The sequence below is a fragment of the Megascapheus bottae genome, chromosome 7 (genome assembly GCF_031878675.1).
Source record: "Megascapheus bottae isolate mThoBot1 chromosome 7, mThoBot2.hap1, whole genome shotgun sequence".
NCBI lineage: Eukaryota > Metazoa > Chordata > Mammalia > Rodentia > Geomyidae > Megascapheus > Megascapheus bottae.
The window spans coordinates 23051533-23075224 of NC_143515.1; the positions used below are offsets into that span (position 1 = coordinate 23051533).

The 23692-nt window shown below is 42.3% G+C and overlaps 2 protein-coding genes across 5 annotated transcripts in view; one reads left to right on the top strand and one right to left on the bottom strand.

Moving 5' to 3' along the window:
* Ptcd3 (pentatricopeptide repeat domain 3) overlaps positions 1 to 4498 on the bottom strand; it is a 33405-nt gene extending 28907 nt beyond the window's left edge. For 2 of the 4 annotated variants that reach the window (XM_090336557.1, XM_090336559.1), the window contains exons 1-3: positions 4365 to 4491; positions 1443 to 1495; positions 1259 to 1295 (exon numbers count right to left, since the gene is read on the bottom strand). In XM_090336557.1, coding sequence (XP_090192683.1) covers positions 1259 to 1295; positions 1443 to 1495; positions 4365 to 4468 — 194 coding nt within the window. In that variant the 5' untranslated portion in view covers positions 4469 to 4491. Of the gene's footprint in view, positions 1 to 1258; positions 1296 to 1442; positions 1496 to 4188; positions 4247 to 4364 lie in introns of those variants that run through there. The other 2 variants (XM_090336560.1, XM_090336558.1) reach the window with 2 other exon arrangements.
* Positions 4499 to 4783: 285 nt separating this feature from the next.
* Positions 4784 to 23692, top strand: part of Polr1a (RNA polymerase I subunit A) — a 63832-nt gene continuing 44923 nt past the window's right edge. Inside the window, exons 1-12 of the mRNA XM_090336562.1 lie at positions 4784 to 4969; positions 8018 to 8222; positions 8613 to 8762; positions 11713 to 11820; positions 14939 to 15024; positions 15162 to 15265; positions 16234 to 16326; positions 17121 to 17226; positions 17449 to 17611; positions 19413 to 19583; positions 19733 to 19855; positions 21460 to 21690. Of these exons, the coding sequence (XP_090192688.1) occupies positions 4893 to 4969; positions 8018 to 8222; positions 8613 to 8762; positions 11713 to 11820; positions 14939 to 15024; positions 15162 to 15265; positions 16234 to 16326; positions 17121 to 17226; positions 17449 to 17611; positions 19413 to 19583; positions 19733 to 19855; positions 21460 to 21690 (1617 nt within the window). The 5' untranslated portion in view covers positions 4784 to 4892. The remainder of the gene's footprint in view (positions 4970 to 8017; positions 8223 to 8612; positions 8763 to 11712; positions 11821 to 14938; positions 15025 to 15161; positions 15266 to 16233; positions 16327 to 17120; positions 17227 to 17448; positions 17612 to 19412; positions 19584 to 19732; positions 19856 to 21459; positions 21691 to 23692) is intronic.

The following is a 23692-nucleotide window of genomic DNA, read 5'->3' on the forward strand; positions in this document are numbered from 1 at the left end:
CTGTCCTGAGGCTTGAACTCTGCGCACCGTACCAGCACTGTACCATACCGGGCACTGTACCTGAGCTCTTTAGCTCAAGGCTACCATCCTACCCCTTGAGCTATAGAGCCACTTCTGGTTTTCTAGTGGTTAATTGGAGATAAGAGTCTCACGAACCTTAGTGCCAGGGCTGACTTTGAATCTGCATCCTCAGACCTCAGCCTCTTGCTTAGCTAGGATTACAGGCATGAGCCACCCCGCCTGGCTTAATTTAGGAATTTGTCTTTTTTACTCTTTTTTTGGTAGTGGGGTTTGAACCCAGAGCCTGAGCACTGTCCTTGGGCTTTCTCAAGGCTAGCACTCTGCCACTTGAGCCACAGCACCACTTCTGCCTTTTTCTGTGTATGTGGTATCCAGGAATCAAACTTGAGTCTTTGTGCATGTTCTCTACCACCAGACTAAACTCCTTGCTCCTGGATCGATCCATGATTCGTTCTTTCTTTCCTTTCCTTCCTTCCTTCTTTCTGTCTCTTTCTTTCTTTGTCTTTCTGGGTCATGGGGCTTGAATTCTGGGCCTGGGTGCTGTCCCAGAGCTCTTTAGCTCAAGGCTACCGCCCTACCCCTGGAGCCACAATCCCACTTACCATTTTCTAGAGGTTAACTGGAGATTAGAGTCTCAGGTCCTTTTGTGCTGGGGTCAGCTTTGAACCTTGATCCTCAGATCCCAGCCTCTTGAGTAGCAAGGATTACAGGCATGAGCCTCTTGAGTAGCTAGGATTACAGGTGTGAGGCACTGAGCCTGGCCTTGACCCTGACTTTCTTGATTAGGCTACAAAGACAGAAATGAATCTCAATGTCTATACATTGAAATATCATGTGGTTAGTAAAAAAAGAATTCACCCATCAATTCAATGTGTAAATGTATAGGTACAATTTATATCATACTAAAAATAAGGTTTAGGCAGATACCAGTGCTCACATCTGTTAATCCTAGCTACTCAGAAGGTTGAGCTCTGAGGACACAGCTCAAAAGCAGAAAAGTGTATGAGACTCTTTATCTCTAACCAGCAAAAGCCAGACAAAAAGAATGGCTCAAGTGGTAGAACATCTGCCATAAACAAAACAGAGTGAAAGCACAAAGTCCCTGAGTTCACGCAGTACCAACACTCACAAAAAGTTTATACCCCAAAACTTTAAAATCATTTGCTTACATGGCTCAGACCCTTGCAATAAATAAGCATTCAACTACTTGCAGAAAGAACGATGATTGAATACTTACCAAGTTTTCTTTTGTGGAATGACTACGTTTTCTATCCCTTAATTAGAGAAACAAACAAAATAAATCAGTTTCCTAATTACAACTACAAAGGAATACAAGTGATTTTAAAAGTGGAATTATTTTAATAGTTTTTCATAAATGAATATATATGTTCATAAATATATTCATTTATGAATATATATACCTGTTGCATCAGTTTCTTCAACCTTTGAGAACGCTGCACTTCCAGAATAAAATCTGTAAGAAACAAAACAAAACTTGTAACATTTTGAGTCAGATTTTTCAAGTTATCTCTAATCAAACCAACCAGGCAACAGATTAATGTATGTTCAATACTGTTTACCAATGGATACAATATACAGGAAAAAAAGATAGCCAAAATATTTAAAGCAGGCACTTTTATTACAACCCCCCCACAAAAACAGGGTAAAAAAGTAATTATGACACTTAAGGTCAGTCACAACCTTATATTCTACTTTTTTTTCGAGGGGGGGGCAGGGAGAGGGGCAGGGTGTTGGTTGTGGGCTTTAACTCAAGAGCCTAGGCACTGTCCCTGATCTTTTTCTGCACAAGGCTGGCATTCTACCACTTGGAATCATAGTACTACTTCCGATTTTCTGGTGGGTAACTGGAGATAAAGAGTCTCTCAGACTTTCCTGCCCTGGCTGGCTTCAAACCATGATCCTTGTATATCTACCTCCAGAGCAGCAGGAATCTAGGTGTGAGGCATTGGCACTTGGCTTTACTTATTTTAACAGGCAGAAATGTACCAAAACATATAAAGCCTAATTCAGATTTGAAACGCATTACTTTTCCCCCAGAGGTTCAAATTCTCTTTACCCAAAACACAGACTGATTGACTTACTACTTTTTTTTCTTTTGGGGGGGAGGGGTCATGGGGCTTGAACTTGGCTGGGCGCTGCCTTTAACCTCTTTAGCTCAAGGCTATGGCCCTACCCCTTGAGCCAAGCCCCATTTCCTATTTCCTAGAGGTTAATTGGAGATAAAGAGTCTCAGGGCTGGCTTTGAACCTTGATTCTCAGATCTCAGTCTCCAGAGTAGCTAGGATTACAGGCACCAGCCAGCTCACTACTTTTTAAAATATCTCATTCTGTGGCTGGGAATGTGGTACATAGCAAAAGCCTGGAGCTATGGCTCATGACTTGCAAAAAAAAAAAAAAAATACCAGCTGGGATGCATTTTGCCTTTCATTTTCATGGGAATTGAGGAAAAGTACACATATACATAACATATATATTTACATACATAGTATATTGTAAGTTACATAGCTCACTTATTCCACACTGTCTTCAGATGGTTATTACTGGCTCCAGTCAACCAATGAGAAAATTTGCCTACTACCATCAAAGTGAAGAAAAAGCAAATACTGAATCTAATCTTGGGTTGGGTATATAGCTCACGGATGCAAAAATTAGCACACAAAGTCTTCCAACATAAGACACATAAAAATTGGTTTATTTTGGGGCCGGGAGTTTGGCCTAGTGGTAGAGTGCTTGTCTAGTATGCATGAAGACCTGGGTTCAATTCCTCAGTACCATATACATAGAATAAAAAAAGTGGTGCTGTGGCTCAAGTGGTAGAGCCCTAGCCTTGAGAAAGTCCAAAGACAGAGCTCAGGCCAAGTTCAAGCCCCAGGACTGGAAAAACAAAACAAAACAAACAAACAAAAAAAAACCCTGATTTATTTTGAGTTTTCACTACACATTATTGCTCTCATATTTCCACAAGACCACTCTTGGTAGTGAGGTCTTTTTCAAAGCTAATAAATATGAACTCCATGCTCTATCCAACATAACCCCTTTTTTGTGCCTTTATGAAAACCTGAAAAATGTCTTTGGCCCAAAGTTCCTAAAACATTCAGCCCACAGGGGTGATCACACATAGACTGCCATTTATTTATTTATTTATTTATTTATTTTTTGCTCAAGGCTAGTGCTCTACCACTCTAAGCCACAGCACCACTTCGGGGTTTCTGGTGGTAAATTGGAGGTGGAAGCCTCATGGGCTTTCCTGACCAGCTGGCCTTGAACCCCAATCCTCAGATCTCAACCTCATGAGTAGCTAGGACTATAAGCCAGAGACAGGCTTGGCTTTTACGGTTTTGTTTTCGTTGTTGTTGTTTTTGCCAGTCCTGGGTCTTGAACTCAGGGCCTGGGCACTGTCCTTGGACTTTCTCAAGGCTAGAGCTCTACCACTTGAGCCTCAGCACCACTTCTGGCTTTTTTCTATATATGTGGTACCGAGGAATCGAACCCGGGTCTTCGTGCATGCTAGGGAAGCACTCTACCACTAGGCAGCACTCCTGGCCTGGGAGAAATGATTTTTACAAACCATTTTACTGAACTGTAAGCGCCACTAGGGCAGGATCCTACTTTAGCGAACATTTCCACCCACTCCAAGGTACCGCAAGTTATCACGGAATACCTCCCCATAAAAAATACATCTATTTTGTCGGTTGCCGGCGACTCACACCTGTAATCATAGCTAGTCCGGGGCCTGAGATTGGAGGATCGCGGTTTAGAGCCAGCCCCAGCAACAAAGTCCGTAAGGCTGTTATTTCTACTGAACTGTCAAAAAAACAAAACAAACAAAAAAAAACAACCAAGCCGGGAGTGGAGGCCCTGAGTTCAAACTCTAGGACCGGCACTAAATAAGTAGGCAAAAGAAAACACGTATTTCGGGCTGGGCGTTGGTTGCTCACACCTGTACCGCTAGCTGCGAACAGAGGATGACCGCAGTGAGCCGAGACTCCATGTCCAACTCCCAAGCAAACTGCTGGAACAGAAGCTTAGCTCAGGTGGGAGGGCGCCCGTCATAAACCAGCCAAGCAGAAAGCGTCAGGCCGTGCGTGGGTTCAATCCCCGACGCCAGTAACGTGCACGCGTGCATGTGTACTCATATGAGAGTACACACACGTGCACATTCCTCATTTCACACCACCACCTCGTGCTGCGGGGGAGGGTGGGGGATGGGACGAACGCGCGACTGAGAACGCACATGCGCAAACCATTCCATCGCCACAGTCTGAGAAAAGCAGAGCTAAAACACCTGGATCTCCCTCGTGACTCTACCAGGTTTCTCTTACCTGCAGCTGAGTGCTCGTGCGCACACGCGAGTCCCTCTACTTCTCGTCTGCGGCCAGCAAAGCCCGCTACGGACCCGTAGCCAGCGAGCAGATGCAGCCGCCATCTTGGACTCTTTCGCAGGGCATGTTGGGAATGCCCTCAACTTTCAAGGGTCGTAGGTGGGACCGGGAACGTCTCAGCTAGAAATAGGAGGGTGCAAGCTCATGGTCGGAAAGTCTTTGCCACAGGAATTAAAAGTTGAATACACATCACTCACATAGAAGAAATTTTTCTTTAATATTTCGTTTTATTGTGTCTTAAATCTGTCAAGGTTTTCAAGAGAAAAAAGGTAGATCCTGAAACTCCCCCCTACGCACAGCGAAAGTGGTCTCGCCCATGTAAATAAGCCAGTTAGTATTTCCCTCACGCAAGCGCAGTTTGCACCACATGGTGGCTCCCGGTGTTTTCCGGAACCGTGAATTCGCCCGTGGTGCTTGATGTTAATTTCTGTTTCCTCTGGTGGTCGGATCTGAAAGCTAGCTTGAAGGATGTTGACCTCCAAGAACATGCCCTGGCGGCGGCTGCAGGGCATTTCCTTCGGGATGTATTCGGCTGAGGAACTCAAGTAAGGAGTTGGTGGGCAGCATGCAGGCGTGGGCTCTTGAGGTCAGCGTGGAGAACTACAAGTCCCAGAAGAACTTGCGTCCAGCCGGCAGGGTCCGGGCCTGGCCGTGTGGTGGCCGGGCTGCGCCGCGCGAGCCCCGAGAGCGTCCTCAGTGTCACACCTAGGACGAGACTTGCCCGGGCGGGTCACGTTCCACCGCTTTATCTGCTACTTATCTTCCCCCCACCCCCCCGCCCCATCCTCACGAACCCCTGTCCACCGAACGTAAAATGTTCCTCCAGAGGCTAGAAAAACATCGTATTACTCTTCTTGTCTGTGAAGGGCTCATCCTCCAAATCTCTGTTTCGGCCAGGAAGACTTGGGATTTCTCCTAGGTCCTCATTTTAGGCACCCCTTAAAACTTCCTCCTCTTCCTTTCACTTTTTCCGCCAACCAGTTCTTTCTCCTTCCTACGTGATCGGCCTGTTATCTAATTGGTATTTATTGGGGGGGGGCATCTGCTTTTTGCTAGACATTAATGACGTATTGGTAATTAAGGTCTGTTAACTCTTAAACGTTGTTGTGCCTTAGGGTTCAATTCTGGTCGTGCTTTGTTTCTACTCCTAAATATTGTTGCTAGGCAATCACGTTGTTTTCCTGATTAATACTCCAGAATTAAGCCCTTAGTCCAGATTTCCGGATTTTTCAATCGAATCTCCGTTTACTTAGCAGTTTTCTGACGTCTTCACTTGAAATTCATAGGGATCTAAAACTTACACATCAAAAAACTCAACCTTCACCCTTACCCCCAAACTAAGGAGGAATTTCTTTCCACATCAGAGTACGTGGTTTAATGAAAAAATAGTCACCGGGTAAAGGGAAATTATTTTAGAAGTCTTTTGACATCTCGTTCATGTCTTGACTCAAGTTGTGTGCTGCCCACTATCTGTTGGCTTTACATCCCTGTTTTCACCCCACTAGATGTGAAGACCTTTATGCTATGCTCGAATTGTCTTTTCCTTCCATCCCCTCTCATACCTATCCAGTCTAGTCCATCTCCACACTGCTGTCAAAATTATTCTTCCCAACTCTTGCTGTTGTAACCCTTAAAGCTCTCCAAAGGTTCTCTATTATTGCCTTTAGATTAAGGATACTGTTTAGCCGTAACCTGGACTCATGATTAGGCTAGTATTGATTTTAGCTATAACATTGTCCCTTCTCTAGCCCACCTAAACTGGCACACTACTGTCATGCTTTAACATCTGACCCTTCCTTCAAACTATTTCCTCTTCATGCAGTGTCTTCTCTGCCTGAGAGACCTATTCCCTTGTCTCTCCATCAGAGAACACTTCTGAAGGCTCAGTTCAGTGTCCTTTGTTTTCTGAGGTTTTATGTTTTAGCTACTTTTTGTTCACATTCATATTGTCTTCTAGCTTCCTGTATGTCTTATTCCTTTTATCATCCTTGAATAAATGGTTGAATAAATTCCTGAGCTACAGGATCTCTGGTAACCATGTGCTAGCTAGGAATTCTAGTTATATTATCATCCAAAAACAAAAGCAGAACTGGATGTTTAAAGTTGTTAAGAAGCTGGTCACAGAGGTGCACACCTGTAATCCTAGCTACTCAGGAGGCTGAGATCTGACTATTGCAGTTCAAACAAAGCCAGCCTCGGCACTAAAGTCCGTGACACTCTTATCTCCAGTTAACCACTGGAAAACTGAAAGTGACAGTATGGCTGAAGGGATTGGGCAGTAGCCTTGAGCTGAAGAGCTCAGGACAACACCCAGGCCTAGGGGTAGAGTGGTAACCTTGAGCTGAAGAGCTCAGGGACAGCGGCCAGGCCCAGACTCCAAGCCCCACGATCGACCTCCCCTCCCCCCCCAAAAAAAAGTTGTTAAGAAGATAATTGTGGAATTTTTAAACAGGGAACATCATGAACATATATATTATTACTGACTTTGTATATTTCTTTTGGAGTTCTAAGATTAAGTTTAAATAATAGGGGGGAGTGAGAAGGGAAGGAAGGAAAGAGGAAAAAAGGAAAATGGGAAAAAAATGTGGGCTTACAGAGAAAATTCAAATCTGAAGCCTCAGAATGGGAGGCAAATCTTCAGTCGATTGCCAGTCTGGTGAATATGAGATTACTGGTTCTTTACATGTAAGCCACTTTTTACCTTAAATTGATATTTATCCATTTAGCATGCTTTTTCTACCTAAAAGTAATAGAATTAGGCCATCATAGGAGGATCTAATGATAAAAAGTTTGTCATTTGTAGACCAATGAGTAAAGAAGCACAATATAGAGAAACCATAGTGAGGAAGAGCCTGAAAGTCTGCACATATCCCCCTGTCTTCTGTGCCATGCTTATCTTTTGACCCTCCTAAAAGTAATTTAAGAGTTTACAGGAGCTTCCTTTTTAACTAAGAACAAAAGCCATGTCCTTAAAATGGCATTTTTGACCTCTAATCTCTATTCAAGCTCCTCTGGCCTCCTTTTGGCCCTTGAATAGCACAGGTACATACACTTAGACATCTGCACTCCCTGCCTTTTCCGTGTAGTCAAGTGACTGTGTGAATTGCTTCCTCATCTCCTTCTTGCCTTTGCTCTTGTGTCTCCCTCGTGTGGCTTTTAACCACTGGCCTACTCTGTCGTTCCTCCCTCCCCTGCATTTTTCTTCATAGCACTAGAATTCTGTCACCTAACAGGCTGTATACTTAATCTTACCTTCCTTCAATAGGATGTTATGCCCATATGCATAGATGTCTTTGTTTCCTAAAACTAGATGGGTTACATTACTCAGTACTATTTGTTAAATAAATGGATAGAGAAATTATGTACTTAGCACTTGGCACTATTTGTGATCTGTCTCCTTTTACAGATAATCAAATTTTTTGAGTGCTTGTGTTTTATTTTCTTGACTTAGCTCATATATATAAGTATTAATATGTCACATTCCTTTCATTCAACTATCTTAGCTTTGGAATTAGTTCTAGTATATACCCTGTAGCTCTTCCATTATCTGGAGATGTTAGTAACCAGTACTTTATTTTTTTTTTTCTCCTCAGGAAATTAAGTGTTAAATCCATTACCAACCCTCGTTATGTGGACAGTCTGGGAAACCCATCAGGGAATGGTCTCTATGATTTAGCCTTGGGCCCTGCGGATTCCAAGGAAGTATGCTCCACCTGTGTGCAGGACTTCAGCAACTGCTCTGGGCACCTGGGCCACATTGAGCTTCCACTGACAGTGTATAACCCTCTTCTCTTTGATGTATGTATGCATTTTAGGACTGGTAGGGGCTTATGAGAGCTGCCTCTCAACACAGGAGGGAGGAGGCTAAATTCCTGATAGTTTGAGTTAGTGCATTATTTGGTAGTCATATTAAAGATCATTGTCTTCGATAAGTGATCCAAATAGAGTGAAAGTAATCTTTTATCTCAGACCATACATCCTAAATGTTTCTAATTTTAATGGATTATGATGAAACCACAACATTCAGGGGAATATTTGTCTAGTTCTTAGGGTCAAAAAGACCTTCAACATGTGTGGAATTCTGAATGGAGTTAATGGGAGGAAAATCTGATTGATACACTGAAAAATCACATGAGTGCTGTGTCTCTTTTTAATTTCCTCGTTTTGTTTTTAAATTCTACTCTTTAGAAACTCTACCTGCTACTCCGAGGCTCCTGTTTAAATTGCCACATGCTGACTTGTCCACGGGCTGTGATTCACCTATTGGTCTGCCAGCTAAGGGTTCTGGAAATTGGGGCCCTACAAGCAGTGTATGAGCTCGAACGAATTCTGAACAGGGTAGGTAGATCATGGTAGTCACAGAAATTAGGAAACATGGTGGGGAATAAGAACTACTTTACATTTTGTCCTTTGGTGTTACCCGTGTATCAATCCTTGGATGTAAAACCATGAAATTATAAGAGTAAGTGGGAAAAAACAATGGTAAAAGGCTGTTTCATAAGTTAATGAGCTTTTCTTTCCTTACCACCAGGGACCCAGGCATATATATTGCCTTTGATTGTATAGTGCTTTACTTTTTTATTTTTATTTTTTTACTTTTTTAATAAAGCACATTTCAATATAGAAAGATCTTTTCTTATAATGCTAGTTTTTTTTTTTTTTTTTGGAAGAGTGAAGGCAAGCCAGGCACAGTGGCTCACACCCATAATCCTAGCTACTCAGAAGGCTGAGATCTGAGGATCGAGGTTCAAAGCTAGCCCGGACACAAAAGTACCTGAGACTCTTATTTCCAGTTAACCTCTAGAAAATGGGAAGTGGGATGTGGGGCTTGGCTCAAGGGTACGGCCGTAGCCTTGAGCTGAAGAGCTCGTGGACAGCACCCAGGCCAGTTCAAGCCCCATGACACCCCTCCCCCCCCAAATAAAAAAGAGTCAAGGCTGATTATAGGATTTTCACCCCCTAGATTTATCTGATTATTTCCTCATTTGATTCACATTTGGCAAGAATATAGTCTGCATGACCAGGTATAGTGGTCCATGTTTAATCCCATCTACCCAAGAGGCAGAGGCAGGAAGATCCTTCATTTAAAGCCAGCCCAGGGTAAGCTACCAAGATGCCATCTTAAAGTTAAGTGTAAACAAAAGGGCTGGGAATGTGGCTTGCCTGGTAGAGTGCTTACATTTGCAAGACCCTGAGTTCAATCTCTGGTACCACAAAAAGAAATGAAAAGTAAAAGGACATGATATTGTTATCACTATAGGAGGTACATGATGTCAGGATATGCTACCATTGATCATGGAAGAGTTTTCACTTAGATAAGGTAACAGTTTTTATTTTAGAAAGAGAAAAGATCTGAAACCCAAATGCTCTGTACTAAATAAACACTTTTACATTTATAATTTATTTACTAAATATTTTCTGAGTCTGTAATAAGCCCACTAGACTTCATTTTCTCTATTGGTATACCAAAATATTAATTTTTATTTAAAGGAACTTGATAAAATTTTAGTACTCCTATCTATAGGTATTCTTAGTTTTTCCACCCAGTGTTATCATCTTCAGATAATGGCAGATTTTGTTTCTTTCTTATTTTATGGGTCACAGGGCTTGAACTCTGGCTGCTGTCCCTGAGCTCTTCAGCTTAAGGCTACTGCCCTACTCCTTAAGCCACAGCAGTCTCCTGAGTAGCTGGGATTACATGTGTGAGCCCCATGCCCTGCTTTTGTTTCTTATAATAAGAGAAACTTTGTTTCTTCTCTCCCCCTTCCTGGATTCTACCCAGAGGTGGAATGCTTTCCTTGCCCTGCTGGCCCTGTAGGGAGTGTCTGAGCTCCAGGAGAGGGAGAAAAACATGCATGGGGTCTCAGTCTGAGAAGAACAAGAAGGGATGACTGCCAGGTGTGGACAGTACACAACTAACTCAGAACTGTTCAGTCCAGATTCTAAACCCTGAACTATCTGAGCAATTACATAAGGACTAGTAGTGTCTCTTTCTTACATGTTTGTTGGGGTTAAGGAACAATGACAGTATGTTAAATTCCTAACTTTGTACTAGTTTTCTTGACTTTTATTAGTGCCTTCTAACTATTTGAGAGCTTTAAAATGGAAGTTCAAAATTGCTGAGTTGGAAAATTACCCAATAGCCAGTACTGCTACAGTACAGAGCTCCAGGAAGCCTCAGGAACATCTAGGCCAATCTTTTCCACAGAGGCACATAATATTATGTCCATACAAACATAGTCCATATTGTTTTGATTGTTTGTCTTATAACTTGAATTCAGGGCCTGGGTGCTGTCCCTGAGCTTTTTACTCAAAGCTAGTAAGTGTTCTACCACTTGAGTCACACAGTTCTGCTTCTAGCTCTTTGATAATTGGTGCAAGAGTCTCACAAACTTTTCAACATGGGCTTAGCAGACTGTATCGCCTTTTGAACTAGATCCCTATTTTCCTTGCAGATTTGTCTGGTTATTCCTTACTGGTCTTGTCAGTTCTTCAGAGCATTGGATCTTAAAAAGATTTTATATCCCATCTTGGTTCTTTGCAGTCTTAGAGATTTTGTCTGAATAATCCACTCTACTTTTGCAGTGCGTGAGAACCAAACTCTCGGCTTTCATGCAAACAAGGCAAGCAGCTGCTCTACTACTGAGCTAGCCACATCCTTAATTCACTTCACCATTTTTGGTTTGTTCATTTGTTTTTGTCCATCATGGGGCTTGACCTTGGGACCTGGATGCTGTTCCTGAGAGCTCTTTTGCTCAAGGCTAGTGGTATATCACTTTGAGCCCACAGCCTAGTTCAGGTTATCTGGTGGTTAATTGAGGACCAGAGTCTTGTGGACTTTGCTCCCTGAGCTCTTTTTTTTTTTTTTTTTTTTTTTTGTCAGTTGTGGGGCTTGGCGCTGTCTCTGAGCTCTTCAGCTCAAGGCTAGTGCTCTAAAACTTGAGCCACAGCACCACTTCTGGGATTTCTGGTGGTTAATTGGAAATAAGAATCTCATAGACTGGACTTTCATATCCAGGCTGGCTTTGAACTGTGATCCTCAGATCTCAGCCTCCTGAGTATCTAGGATTACAAGCGTGAGCCACTGGTTCCCTGCTTGGACTGTCTTAAACATAATCTTCAGGTCTCAGCCTCCTGAGTAGCTGGGATTACAGGAGTAAGCTACCAGCATCCACCTCACTTCACTGTTTTAATAATGGTTTAGTTTACTTCCTTCAACTAATTTCTGTACTCTTTCAAATACATACTTCATTTACTGTATTAATACAGTTTTTCTTTGTTTTATTAGTTTCTGGAAGAAAATGCTGATCCTTCTGCCACTGAAATTCAGGAAGAGTTAGAAGAATACACAACCCAAATTCTACAGAACAACCTCTTGGGGTCCCAGGGAGCACATGTGAGTCATCATTGTCTCTCTTCCTGTAACACTGTGCTTTTAGCATTACCATAGTTCCTTTACTCTTGTTTGCATATGTGTCTTTTTTTGTTTTCTCCAACACTTCTCCCCGAATCACTGTTACATTGTCTTCCTCTCTATAGCACCTCTGTAAATATTCATTTATCCACTGAATGAATGTGATAATAAATCATAGCACTAATCTTAAGATACGATTTACTTTATACCCAAGTGTCATACTCCTTGTTTCGTTTTTCGTTGGGTCCATGTGGTGGTTTACCAAAGTTCCCACCTGATAAACATATACGAAGTCCAGTCTGCTATAGATGTGCATTGCTCAAAAACCTGAGGTCCATCCGAAAGAGGTAGCAGGGAGGGTACCCAGCTGTAGCTGATATTTGTAGAGATTTGTTTTAAAAACTAATGTAGCTGGCTGCAATGTCTCATGCCTGTAATCCTAGCTACTCAGGAGGCTGAGATCTGAGGATCGAAGTTCAAACAGAGCCAGCCCAAGCACTAAAAAGTCCCTGAGACTCTTATCTCCAATTAATCACCAGAAAACAGAAAGTGGCACTGTGGCTCAATGGGCAGAGCAATAGCCTTAAGCTGAAGAGCTCAGGGACAACAAAAAAATAAACCAACCAACTAATGTAATTAGCTGGATGTCAGCGGCTTATACCTGTACTCCTAGCTACTTGGAAGACTGAGATTGAAGCTGGGGTGCAAAAGTCCTAGAAACTCTATTTCCAGTTTACCTGCAAAAAGCTGACTACAGGCATAGCTCAAGTACTAGAGCACCAGCAGAACAAGCCAGCTGAGCAAATATGTAAATGTGTGGCCTTGAGTTCAAATGCCATTGCTGGCAAAACAAAACAAAACAAATTAATGTAATTAGCACAAATTATATTCCAAGCGCCTCACACTGCCTCCATGATCTTTTTACCTAAGTAACAACTTTGTCAGGTGGGTTGTATTTTTATTTTTGTGTTATGAATGAGAATCTGAAGGCTTAAAGAAATTACTCAGGTTTTTTTTTTTTTTTTTTTTTTTTTTTGCCAGTCCTGGGCTTGGGCTCAGGGCCTGAGCACTGTCCTTGGACTTTCTCAAGGCTAGCACTCTACCACTTGAGCCTCAGCACCACTTCTGGCTCTTTGCTATGAATGTAGTACCGAGGAATCGAACCCGGGTCTTAGTGCATGCTAGGCAAGCACTCTACCACTAGGCCAAACTCCCGCCCCCCCCCCCCCTTTTTTTTCTTTTAAACTGAGTTTTTACATCATATATCAGATGTCATGTTCCACAAACAAGTATTCAAGAAAAAAATCCATATGCGATCACTGGCTCATAAATTTAAGAACATAATTAAAATGAAGCAGAGTCTTTGTCATAGGTACATGTTAATCTATATATCAATATATGTCTACAGAACATTTATCTTATCAAAGACCTATATGTCTATGTAGGCATATTTATATTTCCAAATTCACGTCAATTACCTGGAGTACCTGAGTATTCCAGTCATCCCTCTTGCATTATTTAGATCTAATATCCACACATTAAGGAGACCATGTGCCTTTTGTTCCTTTGGTCTTGACTTCTCTCTCTCAATATGATTTGCTCTTGTTCCATCCACTTCACAACGAATGTCATTATTTTATCTTGTCTGGTGGCTATTATATACATATATATGTATATACATATATATCACATTTTTTGTATCCATTCATCTGTGGTGGGGCATCTGGCTTGTTTCCATCGCTTAGCTATTGTGAATAGTGCAGAGATGAACATGGCTATGCAGGTGTCCTTATCATAGCTTGGGTTATGATGCTGAGGGTAGATGCCCAGGAGTGGTATGGCTGGGTCATAGGGAAGGTATATTTTTAGTTTTTTGAAGAACCTCCAACCTTCCTTCCAGAGTGATTGCACTAGTTTACATTCCCACCAGCAGTGCAGTAGGGTTCCTCTTTTGCTACAACCCCGCCAGCATTTGTTGTTGTCTGAATTCAGAATATTGGCCATTCTGATTGGGGTAAGATGGTATCTTAGGGTTGTTTTTAGTTGCATTTCCTTTATGACCATGGATGATGAACATTTTCTCATATGTTTCTTTGCCATTTTTACCTCTTCCTGTGATAAAGTCTCCCTTTAGTTGGCTTGCCCATTTAGCAATTGGTTTGTTGGGTTTGAGGGGGTAGGATTTGTTTCTTGGGTTCTCTGTAGATATTGGATATTAAGTCTTTGTCTGATGTATTGTTGGTAAATATCTTTTCCCAGTTGGTTGGCTTTCTATGCCTCTGTCTGCAAAATTTTTTTAGTTTTAGGTATTCGCATTTGTTGAGTCTCTCCAATCTGTTGTGACCCTGGGACTCTGTTCAGGAAGTTTCTGACTGTGCCTATGAATTTTAATGTCTCTCCTGTAGGACATTTTTATATAAGAAAGTAGGAGTGTTTTCCTTTTGTTAAAAAAAAAAATCGTGGGCTGGCATATAATGAATGACTGTTGTTCTTAATGTACTGTTACCTCTCATCTCTTTTGCTATCCCTTGGTTATCTCATATTGTTACAGTATTTCACCTTGTTATCTGATATATTATATGTGCTTAATTGGTTATTGGAAATTGGATAGGGAAAGGAAGTTATTTGAAATTGGATAGGGAGGAAATCAAGATAAGCGGGGGGGGGGGGGGGGGGGGGGGGGGGGGGGGGGGGAGGGGGAACCATGTAATGAGACAGAGTATCAATGTTTGTGAAGTTATGCACCTTTTATCTGGTGAATATAATGTAACCCTTCTATTAATCACAATTAAAAAAAAATGGTGGGCTGGGCGTGGTGGCTTCCGCCTGTAATCCTAGCTACTCAGGAGGCTGAGATCTGAGGATCACAGTTCAAAGCAAGACCAGGCACTAAAGACTAAGACTGTGAGACTCTTATCTCTAATCACTAGAAAGGGGGAAGTGGGGCTATGGCTCAGGGGTAGGGCTGTAGCCTTGAGCTGGAGAGCTCAGGGACAGCTTTCAAGCTCAGAGTTCAAAGCCCCATGACCCACCAAAAAAAAGGGGGGGAATCAAAAAAATAAATACATAATGGGTTCTTTTTAAAATAACACCTTAACAGGTAAAAAATGTGTGTGAGAGCCGGAGCAAACTCATTTCTTTCTTTTGGAAGACACATATGACTTCTAAGCGATGTCCCCACTGCAAGTGAGTATGGAACGGCCCACCTTCCCTTGCCTTGGGTGAGAAAACTATCTCTAATCACTCATAACCATTATGGAATGCCTCATTGGGGTTTCTTTCTCTAAATCACAACTGTCCTCACTCATGTGACTCATGTGAAGGACAGGGCGGTCGCTTGTCCGAAAGGAGCACAACAGTAAGCTGACAATCATGTACCCAGCCATGGTTCACAAGAAATCCGACCAGAAGGACACAGAGAATCCAGGTAAGCAGGCTGAGTTCTAAGGGGTCCTCCTTGGCCATATTTCTCATAAGTGATCATCAGATGTATCTCATGTTTTTGGGATACCTGGTTCCCTGTACTACCTCTTCCTCAGCTACATAGTTGATACTTCAGCAGAAGAATGGCATCCAGGCCTTTCAGGTATGATCTGGAGAGGTTCCTGGGAAGTGTCCAACCTAGGCCTGTCATCTAGGAGAAGCAGTGTATAGGTGACACAGTAAAATAGTGCCTCATGAGTGTCATAAATGGTTACTGCTTTTCTTCTTTCTTGAGATAGAGTCTTACTATGTAGCTCAGACTAGCCTCAAACTCATGATCCTCCAGTTTCAGCTTCATGAGTGCTCGGATTATAGGCCTCCACTGCCTGTTTACTCAAGCGATTGTTTCTTTAAAAGATTTATTTATTTATTTTTTAATGGTACAGGGCTTTGAACTCAGGGTCTCATTTCTACTAGGCAGACCTGGCAAGGTTGCAATTATGTATAAAGGTTGCAATTGTATAAACCAAAGCATAGAGTGGGGGAATTTACTTGTGTATCAATGCAATGAGTGAATGGTAATTTTCTTTTGCTCTTTTTTTTTTTTTTTTTTGTCCTGAAGACTGAACTGAGGGCCTGAGCGCTGTCCTTGGACTTTTTCAAGGCTAGAACTCTACCACTTGAGCCATAGCACCACATCAGGCTTTTTTCTGTGTGTAGTACCAAGGAGTCGAACCCAGGTCTTTGTGCTTGCTAGGCAAGCATTCTACCACTAGGCCAAACTCCTGGCCCCTGCTCTTTTTTCTTAAGTTTTACTTAATTACATGAAAGCCAAAGATATCATAGAGTCTGATTTTTGTGGTCGAGTTGCAAGATTTGTTTATAAAACGAGGACCTAGAATTGATAAATCCCCTTCTAGAAGCAGTATTTTATTACTGATTCATTGTACTCCAATCTCTCCCTTCCTCTAGCTTCAGGAATTGAGGAAGCTCAGATGGGAAAGCGAGGGTATCTAACACCCAGCAGTGCCCAAGAACATCTCTTTGCCATTTGGAAGAATGAAGGTAGTGTATCAACTAAAATAGCCTCTGTCTTCTCCAGACTTTAATTTCCTTGACTCTAACCTGTACTATTAGTTCTTAAAGTTGTAATGATTGCACATTTCTTACAAGTCTGAAGCAGGCTTCCAGGTATTTAAGACATCAGAGAGTGTGAGATAGGTCAGACCCAGCACCAAAGACTTAATATAAATGAGTTTTCCCTATTAAATAACAGCTACAAATGGCTTAATATAGTAAGATACATATGGAAGTTTATTGTAACTCATCTATATTAAATGCCCATAGGTAGAAAGTATTTTAAAGGTTTCTATGAGAATTTCTTCTGTGAATGGAAGAATGAAGTCTTTTTTTTTTTTTTTTTTTTTGCCAGTCCTGGGCTTAAGCTCAGGGCCTGAGCACTGTCCTTGGATTTTTCTCAAGGCTAGAGCTCTACCACTTGAGCCTTAGCACCACTTCCGGCTTTTTCTAAGTATGTAGTACCAAGGAATCGAACCTGGGTCTTCGTGCATGCTAGGCAAGCACTCTACCACTAGGCCAAACTCCCGGCCCCGAAGTCTTTTTTTTTTAATGTAGTTACATCTTTAGTTATATTGTTTTACCTTTATCTTTATACCATCCTCTTTCCTGCACAAATAGCTACAGATGCCATTTTTGTCTTTATAAAGAAAAAAAATGATCTTATTCCATATATTATCCTGTATTCTGGTTTATTTTCCCTCACTGGTTATTCTGTTGTTGTCCCATGCCTTTATATATAGATTAAATGGTCTCTTTGTTTGATTTATTTCAAAATACAGGATTTTTTCTGAATTACCTGTTTTCTGGACTTGCTGATGTGAGCACAGAGTCCAGATTCAATCCCAGTATGTTTTTTCTCGATTTTGTGGTGGTGCCACCCTCCAGGTAATACCCTTTAATTTATTTTACCAGGAAAAGATTAGCCTGGGGATTGAGCAAGGACCTCTAGAAAGGGAGGGAAGGACCAAGGGCACTCAGAAATCAAGCAGGCTGTCATGTACTCTAGGCAGCAGGTGACTCGGCACAGTAGTGAGCCAGTTAACCCATGTGTTGCTTCTACTACATAGGGCGAGAGACGGCTTGTCACTTTTGTATGCTGCTTTATAGGTATCGTCCTGTCAATCGCCTGGGGGACCAAATGTTTACCAATGGCCAGACTGTGAACCTGCAAGCTGTCATCAAAGATGTAGTTCTGATCCGGAAACTTCTAGCATTGATGGCCCAAGAACAGAAGCTGCCCTGCGAGGTGGCAGCATTTGCCACAGACAAGGTCAGGGCTGCCTTGGTGCTACCACAGGCTTTGTTCTAACCCCAGTGTTAGCACTACTGTGCAGTGCTGACAAAATACTGGGTGCATTTGGCAACACCCTTAGTGGGAGCTGTGGGTTTGTAGATTTGTCAAGAGGACAAGTGTGTGTGCCTGAGCGTCAATAGGTCTGGCTGGGTTGTATGGTCTAGGATCTTCCCTGTGACTATGCCAAGAGCTAGTGGCTGAGTCAGTTCAATAATGCATATGGTGTCTGAAAATATCCCCGCCCCTTGCCAAGTTACAATGCCCAGAGCTCACATCACTTGATTCTGTTTGGGGCTCATTAAGGTCTTCATCATTGGTGTCAATAAGACAGTATTATAAAATGGAGTTATTTAGAATAAAACTGTGCCAGCTGGCATTTTCTAGCTCTTTGAAGGTATTAGGGCCCTGTGAGACCTTTGAGGTACAAAAATGAATTGTACACTCAAAGTTTGCTGAAGTCCTTCAGTTCTAAAACATGCTCTAGATAGAAATAGACATGCCTGTTTCTAGCCTTGCCTAGACAAGAGTCTCTCTGAGTTTGCCAGCCAGCTGCTAGGACAGTCCTGCTGTGAATCAGGCCCTTCACAAGGTGGTTCTAGTCACCTGGGCATCCTTCCTAGAGCTTTCTCTGGTTGTGCCTAATTTTTTCTGATCAGTCAATGTAGTTGTGCAGGCACTGGTCCAGTTGGAGAAGTGAGACTACAGAATAACCAGATCCAGTGACCAGCACTAAGAATTTTACTTAGGTATTCCTTTGAAAACAGAGTAAGGCTTTGGTATGACCTCTATCTTATGTTATTCAGAGCCAACTGTATATGACTAGGTCATATAGAGCCAGTAGAGGGTGCTCTAAGGCAGCCTAGAGTGTCTTATATAGTCCTTTCCCTTGAACTGACAGAGGAAGAAAGAGAGGAGCAGAGATACTTAAAAACAATTGGCTAAATACTCAGAGCCTTAAGGGATCAATCAGTAATTTGACCTAGCCTACTTCAGTGTTGGGTAGCAAACAGTTTTCCTTCTAAGAAATTATCCCACCTACTTTTTTTTTTTTAATGATGGTGGTGGTGGTACTAGTGTTTGATTACAGGACTTTATTGTTGCTAAACTAGTGCTTTACCATTTGAACTACTGTCCAGCTTATTTTTCTGAAAGAGATTGGGGTTTTTTTGTGAGTCATGGGGCTTGAGCTCAGGGCCTGGGTCCCTGACCTCTTTCACTCAGTGCTTTGAGCCACAGTCCCCTTCCAGTTTTTGAGTGGTTAATTGGAGATAAGAGGCTCATGGGGACTACCCAGGCTGGCTTTGAATCATGATCCTCATATCTCAGCCTCCTGAGTAGCAAGGATTGTAGGTATGAGCCACTGCACTCGGATGAAAGAAGTTTTTTAAAACATAAATAAAGCTAAAATTCCATATGAGACTTCCTTTTCTATCAGAGTAACAGAACTTAACGAGTACCAATGTGAGAAGGTTTCCAAGGATCTCCTGTCTTAGAAGGATATTAAGGGCCATTGGCAACTGTCTTACAAGCTTACTTACAAATTTTGAGTTCATTCAATTACCAGAAAGAATGCAATGAGGCTCTTTTATTGATACATGCTAAGTTTATTAGCACTTTGGCCATCTATCCCTACACTTCAAAGGCAAACACCGGAATTCATTGCATGTCATGATTAGGATAAGAAGATGAATAAAATCAAGCCAGATCTTTTAGAGATTTATTTGTTTGCTTGGTTGGTTTTGCTTTATCATCTCTTCTCTTGGTTTTATATTTCCAGGAAAATGATACTTCAATTGCTATAGACCGATCCTTCTTAAGTATGCTTCCAGGGCAGTCTCTCACAGACAAACTTTATAACATTTGGATTCGACTTCAGAGCCATGTTAATATTGTGTTTGATAGTGAGATGGATAAATTAATGATGGAAAAGTACCCTGGCATTAGACAGGTGAGCTATAAGTTAGATTTCAGTTGCTAATTCATGTTGATGTGTATGGGTGAGAAGCATACTTGTATTGAAGCCAAAAAAAAAAAATATATATATGTATATTCTATAATTATTAAATGATTTCTATGGACTTTTTTTGCTCCCTACAGATCCTAGAAAAGAAGGAAGGACTTTTCCGAAAGCATATGATGGGAAAGCGAGTAGATTATGCAGCACGCTCAGTCATCTGCCCAGATATGTACATCAATACCAATGAAATTGGCATTCCCATGGTGTGTATTTTGGGAGGGCCTCACTTCACCACTTGTGGGCAGTAGATAGACATGCCATAGAGGCCTGGAGACAGAGTACACAGCGCAGATAATTGTGGCTCTAGTGGAGCCTTTCTCACTTCCTTCCCAGTTTAAGTCGTGGTACTCATTAGCAGCAGTTGTTCAGTGGATTCCCTCCTTAATGAATCTTGAGATCAATAATGTAAAGATGGTTTAATTCCCTTCAGGGAGAAACATTTCCTCACATATCACCCCCTGTCTCTTGGGGGTGGTGCTAATGAGCAAAGCTGAAGTGTTTTGATTCTCTTGGGCACACTTGACTTCCTGGATAAGGGCATGATATGTTAGGAGATGAGGCAGAGAAGGCTCCACCCTTGCCCAGTGCCTCCCAGGAGCCAGAGATCTTTGCATCAAAAAGGCCAAGCTGCAGAGAAACACATTGTATAACCCAGTGTGACCTTTCTGAGTCTGAAGCCTGGGAGGAGAGGTCCAGGGCATGTTTGTTGCTGTCTGGACATCTGTGTTAATTTGAAGATGGCTTGTCTCTTGTGGAGGGACTCAGGAGTTACTTCCCTGCCTGTCTCTATCCTGCCTAGGGACTCGGAATGCCTTAGGTGTAGTACAGGATGCCTAGGAGAGCAAAGTGGGTGAAACTGCAAATACCCTTCCTACATAGCACTGCTGAGAGGAGCAAAGAAGTTAGATAAGCTTGAAAATGAGCTAGACATCTGGCACCTGGCAGGGAGCCAGACCAACCAAAGTGTTGTCTCCTAACAAACAAATTAAAGACTAGACAGAGCCCTAAGGGCATCCACCAAAAAAAAGAACAGGTTGTGGGAGTGGGAGCACAGGGGTAAGGGTGGCCAGGAGATGCTGCTCATGAAGTGCTATTGCTCAGAGATCTGGAACATGTTAGACAGATTCCTCTTAAGTAAGACTCTGGAGTACTTGATGTATTTACTTGCATTTTGGAACATCAAAGGGATTTATATCTAGTAGCTCAGAGACTCACTTAACTAGAAAACTCATTTGTCTAGTAGCAGGTAGGATTGTGGTTTAATACAAATGGAGCACACTGCATCTTCTCAGTATCAGAATTACAAATCCATTTCAGCTGAAGTACCACCTTGGTTTCAGAGCCAGAACTACTAATGAAAGCCTTTCATGTCATATGTGGGCCTGGGAAAGTGCCACAAGCAGTTTGCGGGTAGGGTAGGGGACAGTGGTATTCAAAGGCAGGTATTGGCCACTTGGCCACCAGGACCCCATGCTGTATTGCATTTTAACTTTATTGATAGTTAGGAAAATGATGAAGTTTTAGAGTAAGTTAACAAAACACATAAACTTCAACATTTGAAATACTCTGCTCAGACAGACTTCCAGAAAAGGAGGCCCAGTCTATCCCTTTAAGGGAGTAAGTCTGGCAAAATGGCTCTGTGGAGAAGACTGGCAGATGTTATTTTACTTATTGAAGAGCTTTCTTGGCTAAGGGATAGTTTCCCTCATCTTTGAAGAAAAGTCAGCCAGACTGTTGAGTTATTTTTTGGATGCTCTTGACCTTTATCTACTTGTTCTGTATGTTTATGCTCACTCTTCATTTCTAGGTATTTGCCACAAAACTGACCTACCCTCAGCCAGTAACCCCCTGGAATGTCCAGGAATTGAGGCAAGCAGTCATCAATGGCCCCAGTGTGCACCCAGGAGCCTCCATGGTCATCAACGAGGATGGCAGTCGCACAGCTCTCAGTGCTGTGGACGTAACCCAGCGGGAAGCTGTGGCCAAACAGCTTCTGACTCCAGCCACAGGAGCCCCAAAGCCTCAGGGAACAAAAATTGTGAGTAAGGTGATGGAGGTTCATTGGGCTTGCAAGTAGCTTTTATGTGCCTCTCCTAGTTCCACTTCTCCTAGTGAGACTGGGACTTAGGTATCTTTTTTAACCAGAGGTTCTTTGTTTGGAAACTATACTGTGAGGAAGGAAGTTCTTGGTGCCAGTGATAAGTAATACTCAGTGGGTTTTAACTATCCCTTTAGTTTGGGGCAATCACTAATACCTGCTTGTGATATGAGACTTTTGAAAAGTTCCACTGGAATGAATGTATTGGCAGTGTCACTGAGGATATGAGACAAGCGGGTGATAGCATTCATGTCTGTATGTAGTAATAGCCATTCCTGCTGGGAGAGGGCCAGATGAACTGTAACTGCAGTAGAAGTTGTCAGAGTAGGATTTGATCTGGATTCAACTTACTATCTCGGTCAGAGTCAAAGGTTACTGGATGTTTTCCTACCTGTTTGTGTAGCTGAGAGACCTCTCCTTTCCCTATGACCCGTCATGTCTAGTGGCTAACTAAAGGAATAGGATTTCCATCAGTCTTAAAGGAACTTGGGAAAAACAGAGAGGAAAGACATACTGCTGGCCTTATCATGGTGATTAGTGGTTCTCACTTTTCTTCCCTGGGGACAATAGTACTATGTCCCTGTCCTTATGCTTCCTTATTCTCATAGCCCTCTTCAGACAGAGCAGTAACTTTATTGAAGTTGAATTCTGTTTTTCATCTTTCTGCTCTGGTAATATGTACGTATCAGGTCAAGTTAACAATTGTGTTGATTTGTTAGATTATTCTGCCTTTCTGGAGTGCCTGGTATTTTGCTAAGAACTGTGTAAGTGGAAGCAGGATACATATCACTTAACTTTTACTGAAGTCAGGCAAATATGACATAATCTCTCTGTTTACTCAAATCAGACAGTCACAGTTGGGAAAGATGAGTGCAGGGAGGGCTCATATATTAGCACCTGTTATGTGCTAGGGCTTTGCCAGGCACAGTGCCTGGAAACTCCCCCTACTCTCAAATTTGTAACATAATGGCAGGAGTACTAATACATTCATGTGTGTAAATCATGTACTGCTGAATAGTGTGCTGTGGGGTGCATTGATAGAGGGACAGTGACTTTTTGCATGTGTTATTCAAGAGGAGATGAGTTTGAGGGAGTGTATGGTAGGGAGCAGGGTTGAGAATCATCCTGAGGCAGTAAGCTACCAAGTGGGTTGACCCAGAGGGCTTCAGGGGATCCGAAGAGTCTGAGTGTGGGGGACATTTTAGTGGGAGATTTAGGGAGCTCTTGGCCATAGACTGGATATCAGGGCTGTAGAAATTATAATGAGAAGAACTTGAAATTGTGGTTTCTAGCAGGAGATAATGGGAGTCCTTTGGGACCTTTCTAAATTTGGAGTGACAGTGGAGAAACTAAGGGCCCATCTTCTATAAGAAGTAGAGATGTTATCAGGTACCAGTGGCCCACACCTGTAACCTAGCTACTTAGGAGGCTGAAATCTGAGGATCATAGTTTGAAGCCAGACAGGACAGGAAAGTCCATGAGACTCTTTATTTCCAATAAATGACCAAAAAGCCAGAGGTGTGCTGGGCTCCAATGGTACAGTGGAACACAAAAGTTCACTGACAGCACCCAGGCTCTGAGTTCAAGCCCAGAATGGGCACACACACATACACACGAAATAGAGATGTGGGACTTAGATGAAGGGGCTATAAAATATAGACATTTCTATAAAGCTTTTGAAGAACTAAACTCTTTAAACTTTTGAATGTAGAGTTCAGTGGACCAAGAAGATAGAGGACCTCAGATGTCCTGGAATGTGAGAGCAGAATGGATAGGAAGAGAGGGACAGGGCTGGGCTTTTGGGTCTATATTTACTTAGGGTTCTTCAGGGTTAGGTAAAGGTCATCTTGAACAAAGTGGAGAGAGTCAGATTTCAGAGCCCTCTTGTTACATTGGGGTGTCACTGACTCGAGTCATCTGTACCCTAAATCCCATGAGTTCA